Here is a 6,704-nt window from a genome sequence, read left to right as displayed (position 1 = left end):
GTTCGGGAGGCCAGGGCGGGCCACAGAGTTCGGGCGGCCAGGGTGGAGACCTTCCCTCGGGCGGCCAGGGCGGAGACCTTCCCTCGGGCGGCCAGGGCGGAGACCTTCCCTCGGGCGGCCAGGGCGGAGACTTTCCCTCGGGCGGCCAGGGCGGAGACTTTCCCTCGGGCGGCCAGGGCGGAGACTTTCCCTCGGGCGGCCAGGGCGGAGACTTTCCCTCGGGCGGCCAGGGCGGAGACCTTCCCTCGGGCGGCCAGGGCGGAGACTCTCCCTCGGGCGGCCAGGGCGGAGACCTTCCCTCGGGCGGCCAGGCGGAGACCTTCCTTCGGGCGGCCAGGGCGGAGACCTTCCCTCGGGCGGCCAGGGCGGAGACTCTCCCTCGGGCGGCCAGGGCGGAGACTCTCCCTCGGGCGGCCAGGGCGGAGACTTTCCCTCGGGCGGCCAGGGCGGAGACCTTCCCTCGGGCGGCCAGGGCGGAGACTCTCCCTCGGGCGGCCAGGGCGGAGACTCTCCCTCGGGCGGCCAGGGCGGAGACTCTCCCTCGGGCGGCCAGGGAACAGGCACCGGCTCAGGAACAGACATCACCGGCTCGGGCACTGGAACTGGCACCACCGGCTTGGGCACTGGAACTGGCACCACCGGCTCGGGCACTGGAACTGGCACCACCGGCTCGGGCACTGGAACTGGCTCGGGCACTGGAACTGGCACCACAGGCTCGGGCACTGGAACTGGCACCACCGGCTCGGGCACTGGAACTGGCACCACCGGCTCGGGAACAGACACCACCGGCCCAGGAACAGACACCACCGGTTCAAGTGTGTGCGTAGCCCACACACACCACATGGCTGTGGTCATAATGGCCAGTGTCGCGGTCACTGAGGGCTCAGGAACAGACGTCTCCGGCTCCGGCTCAGGAACAGACACCACCGGCTCAGGAACTGGAACAGACTCAGACACTGGCTCCGGCTCAGGAACTGGAACAGACACAGACACTGGCTCCGGCTCAGGAACTGGAACAGACACAAACACTGGCTCCGGCTCAGGAACAGACACAAACACTGGCTCCGGCTCAGGAACAGACACAAACACTGGCTCCGGCTCAGGAACAGACACAAACACTGGCTCCGGCTCAGGAACAGACACTGGCTCCGGCTCAGGAACAGACACTGGCTCCGGCTCAGGAACAGACACTGGCTCCGGCTCAGGAACAGACACTGGCTCCGGCTCAGGAACAGACACTGGCTCCGGCTCAGGAACAGACACTGGCTCCGGCTCAGGAACAGACACTGGCTCCGGCTCAGGAACAGACACTGGCTCCGGCTCAGGAACAGACACTGGCTCCGGCTCAGGAACAGACACTGGCTCCGGCTCAGGAACAGACACTGGCTCCGGCTCAGGAACAGACACTGGCTCCGGCTCAGGAACAGACACTGGCTCCGGCTCAGGAACAGACACTGGCTCCGGCTCAGGAACAGACACTGGCTCCGGCTCAGGAACAGACACTGGCTCCGGCTCAGGAACAGACACTGGCTCCGGCTCAGGAACAGACACTGGCTCCGGCTCAGGAACAGACACTGGCTCCGGCTCAGGAACAGACACTGGCTCCGGCTCAGGAACAGACACTGGCTCAGGAACAGACACTTTCTTCCTCCTCTGTCTCCGGACCACCGGAGTCGAGACCACCAAAACTGGGACCACCGGAACTGTGACCACTGGACACGGGACCACCGGAACTGTGACGCTCTTCCTGGCCTCTCGCTCCTGCAAGCGAGCGAGACCCTCCGCCATCTCCCCAAAAGTACCGTGATCATACGCCCTCCGAAGTATCCAGTCCATGGGTTCGTCGAGGGCGCAAAAGAAAAGGTCCTTTAGAGATTCATCATTGAATCGTAATCCCTCTGCCACTCCAAGGAATTTGGCCGCAAACTTCCTTAAGTCCGCGCCTTGTTGGCGGAGAGAATTTAGGACCCGAACACGGCTAATGTGTTCGTATAGGGGGCACGACACAAAGGGGGTTGGTGGATGGTGGGAAAGTCCTTGCTGAGTTCTCAACATGGTCGGATCGTTCTGTCACGTTACAATAAAGAAACTAATGGAGAACTCAAATGCAAGGAGAAATAATATTTATTTATAAAAGAAAAGACAAAGCACAAAACAAGAACTTCAAAAAAGAACATACCAAGCGGGTTACATGAGAACAGGAACACATGACAAGACAACGATCCGACACAGACTGCAAACACAAAGGAACTTATAAAAGGGACAAATCAGGCAGGTAATGAGGGAACAACAGGTGGGACAAATGAAACCAATAATGAGATAACAAGAAGGGTGGGGTCAAAACAGAGACAGGAACACAAACACCACATGTGCTACACAAGACAGGACAGGCATGTGACACTTTTTTGCCTTTCAAATTGTGGTTGTGCTGTGCACAATGCTAAAATTATGGCTTTTTATAATATTTTGAAACTCTGCTTCACATGAAATATTTTCAGAGATATGGAATGTTTTTTATCTGTTGGTTATCATTAGCCATGTTTAGCTTGCTTTTGAGATTGATAAGATTTGCTCTAAAATATGAATTTTACAACATTGTCAGATATTGAACTGAACTGAGCTGAATAATGACGCTATATATTTTATAGAGCTATTTTACAGCTGAAATTGAATTGCTTTGAAACAATCTATTGAGCGCTGTATAAACACTTACAATAAGCCATTTTTAAGTCATTTTTAACATTAGCTAACTACATTAGATAACATTAACTAACAATGAATAATACATCTAAAGCAGTTATTTAGTTAGTTTACTTAATTCTTAATGTTAATTTCAACATTACTAATAGGCAACATTTTTTAGATCAAATGTTGTAACTGTTAATATTATTCAATGGACCTGAGCTAACAGGTCTTGTAAATAGTTGCCAATAAATTTGAGTTTGACCAACCAGTAATCTAAGTCTGTCATTTAGTTTCTTAAACCTTATGCACCAGAGAAACTAGCGCACAACCATCTTTAGAATTTTGTGTTTGAACTTCTGTTTTTGCGATATATTTCGTATATATATATATATATATATGTAGCACCCTGCTAAATTTATCTAATGTTTATTTTGTGTTCTGTTAACAAATACAGTATCTTGAAATATGGGCCAGTTCAATTGCCCTGGTGTGTAATACATTTTTTTTTGTATTATTACGCGTGTTGATTCAGTTATAAATAGAGATGTTAAAATATTATTTTTCTTTGAGAGTAACCTTTGAACCCTCTGTCACTTTATTTCGTATTGGATGGCCAGGGGTCAGTTTCATTAGTTATCCAATCAGTTCCATCCATAGAGCAGTGTAACAGCCTACCGGATTGTTGAGGGGGCGGGACTAAAGACCGAGCGGAAAAAGTTCGAAAAAAGCCTGAGAGATCGCTGCGAGCTAGCTGTAAGTTCTGTGTGATTTATAGATTGCTGTTCATCGATGTTGAGAACCAGTGGGGTATTCTGCTTGAGTTTTGTGAAGGTGCTACACTGTTAAAACGGGAAAGTGAGTGTTAGCTTGGAGCTGTTTGAATCTACAACGGAGATTCGGATGAAGTGAAACTACTGCTTACTTAGCATGTGAACTGATAGCCACGTGTGAACTGCGATGCGCATAGCCACGTGTGAACTGCCTGAAATCCAATTTGCCACCGAGTTCTGAGTGAGTATGTGAACTAAAATGAACTTGAAAAAGATATCATGAAGCTCATTCGTTTTTTTGTGGACTGTTGGCTAGTGTGCATCAGAGACTGCCATCCATGTTGCTGCCATAGATGTGCTCGGGATTCGTGCTGCAGGCCAGAGATGTCTGTGTTTTTCACACAGACGGACAGAGTTTCAGGACGGGTTTTCTTCATCGTGTATCTCACCACTGGATCAAACGGTTTGAACCAGAATGGTCATGTAAATTTTTCTGTCACCGAGGAACTGTGAGTACAGACAATATATTTTTTTTCTCTCAACTGAGCTCCAACAAGCGCGCCAACGTTGTGGTGTCACTAAACTGAGACAGTTAGTAGAAAAACCCCGGGGTATTGTTAACTGTCATTTCATTTGAACATGAGAACATTTTGAAAGGTTAACTCACCAAGTTCTGAAGAAAATATTTAAATACATTTTGAGTTTAACTTTAAATCTTTGTGGTCTGATATTTAAGTGTGTGTGAGTGAAATGTGATTTGTGTGATTTCAGTTATTTATGTTTTTTTTCAAATAAGGGTTATAGTGGCTAAGTTAAATATATATGTGTATGGGAGTTTATGCTCACAGTGAAAACAAACGAACACAGTATAGCTTTATTTCAGCTAACCAGGCCTCTCTACACTTTAGTAAGCGTTTCATGCCCGAAGTTTCAGTTGTTATATGTAAATCCTGATTTTAAATTCTAGTAACCTCTCACCAATTCGTTTCCCCATGCACATGATAAATCCTAAAAAAAAATGGAATTGTGAGAAGGGTTACACGTGGGGGCTCGTCCGGGATTTTGTTTACTGTTGTTTTGTTTTGTGAGCATGTTATAAAAAAAATAAAATTAAAATAGGAAGTCAGTGCTAAATGAGGTAGCTTAAAAGCCCTATAGCCACTTGTGTTTCAGAGATTCTTTTTTATTATTTTTATTTTATTCTGTTTATCCGAAGCTATTAACATGGATCCAGAACAGATTTTCAAATGGTGTAAAGACAAATGTGTTGATGCAAGGAAAGCATTTGTGCTTAGTAAAGTTTCTCTTGATGTTACTGATGAGACTATGTATAGGGTACTGGATGAGGCTGAAGTTTTCGGTCCCTGTAAAATAAGAGGACGATGTGTAGAACACTCCAATAAAAGCCAGTCAGTTTTAGTTGAAACTGTTAATGACATGACTAAGACTGACATACCTGAACAGTTACTAGCTGGAGATGAGTTTGGACCTTGGATAGTGAATGTTACTGACACCCAGACTGTTCCTGTAACTGATAAAGGAGACTTCCAGTCCAAGTTGCTGTTATTCTTAGCAAATGAAGGGAAGACACTAGCTGATGTCACTGGCTTACTTACCTCTGCTTCTGCCTCACCCAGCTCTTTACCCACTGCTCCACCCACCAATCCAGACCTGAACGCAACTCTGGTGAATGCCATCTCCTCACTAGTTGAAAAGTGTCAAGCCACGTCTGGCGATGGACCAGCCTATCGCAAGCTACGCATGTTCTCAGGTATGAAACCCACTCCACATGGAGAAGAGGAGTATGACGTTTGGGCGGAACAGACCACTCACATGTTGGACGAATGGCAGTGTTCTGATGTTGTCAAAAGACAGAGAGTAGCTGAGTGTCTTAAAGGGCCAGCAGCAGATATTGTCAGAGGTTTGAGAGTCACTAATCCCCAGGCCACTGCCAATGACTACCTTAAAGTCCTCGAAGCAGCTTTTGGAACCACAGACAGTGCAGCTGATCTCATGGTGAGGTTTCGTAATACATTCCAGCAAGAAAGTGAGAAATTATCAGCTTACTTACTCAGATTAGACAAGCTATTGCATGCAGTCCATCGTAAAGGTGGAATTGAAGTGATTGACATGAACCGAACACGCATTGATCAAGTTGCTAGAGGCTCTCTGCCTCATGACCTCGTAGCCCTTCGCATAAGACTGACTTACAAACTCAAGCCTCCTCCCAGCTTTACTGAGTTGCTTCGGGATGTAAGAGAAGAAGAGGAGATGATCCTAGAAAGACCGAATGCAAAGAAGGTCACGTCTTTAGCTACTGGTAGACGAGCCGAGTGTGCTACAGCCTCAGTTGTACATGCACTGCCAGAGCCTGCGCCAGTCCCTGACGTAGCAGAGAAAGATCTTGCAATAGAGAATCTAAGGAAAGAATTTCAAGGTCTCAAGACTGATGTTGCACGTCTCCTTTCTGCCTCTGTGACTGCATCAGCCAGTGTGGCACAGCAGGTAGACCAGAACCCCAGCCAGAAAGCTACTGGAAACTCATATGCACGTGTGAAGGAGAGGGCTCCCAAACCTCAGTATCGTGCTGATGTCTTTTGCTACAGATGTGGTGAAGATGGTCATTTCCAGCGGGAGTGTCAAAACCCAGAAAATCTCAGAAAAGTGAACAAACGTCTCTTGAAAATAAAACAGCCGACGGGAAACTTTCCAGGGGCTCAGTAGAGGAACGGCCTGACGCTCCGGAGAAGATACGTTCCACACAGTGTGACACGCTACCAGAAAAGAAGGCTAATTTGCCAGAGGGTTTAGTTGGACCTAGCTCTATTGTCTCAGTACAAATTGAGGGCATTTACGCCAAAGCTTTACTTGATAGCGGGTCTCAGGTTACCTTACTGTATCGCTCCTTTTATGACAAATATCTGAAGCACCTGCCTTTGACCCCTATTGAGTGCCTTGAGATCTGGGGCCTCAGCGCAAAGGAGTATCCATATAATGGTTATTTGTGCTTGAAGCTTGAGTTTACTGGAGATGTAGTTGGAGTAGCTGAGACTGTAGAAACACTTGTGCTTGTGTGTCCAGATCCGGTCATGACAGGGGATGTTTCCCTTGTGGTCGGCACAAACACCTCAATAGTTCGAAGACTGTTCCATTCATGCAAAACACATGGAGGAGACAATTTTCTCAACACCCTGTCTGTTCATCCAGTAATAAAAGTTGCTTATGAAAAGTTTCAGGAAACTTCTGACG

At 47.6% G+C, this 6,704-nt stretch overlaps 1 protein-coding gene across 1 annotated transcript; it reads left to right on the top strand.

Moving 5' to 3' along the window:
- Positions 1 to 4,892: 4,892 nt before the first annotated feature.
- Positions 4,893 to 6,179, top strand: LOC308706377 (paraneoplastic antigen Ma1 homolog; the record flags this gene model as incomplete). The annotated part of the gene is made up of 1 exon (XM_081391971.1): positions 4,893 to 6,179. One exon carries the CDS (start codon positions 4,893 to 4,895, stop codon positions 6,177 to 6,179), a length of 1,287 nt encoding a protein of 428 aa, XP_081248097.1.
- Positions 6,180 to 6,704: the final 525 nt, after the last annotated feature.

Source organism: Scardinius erythrophthalmus (genome assembly GCF_964197995.2).
Source record: "Scardinius erythrophthalmus genome assembly, chromosome: 18".
Lineage (NCBI taxonomy): Eukaryota > Metazoa > Chordata > Actinopteri > Cypriniformes > Leuciscidae > Scardinius > Scardinius erythrophthalmus.
The sequence above is the reverse complement of the archived record's forward strand: the minus strand, read 5'-3'. Positions and strand labels throughout refer to the sequence as shown.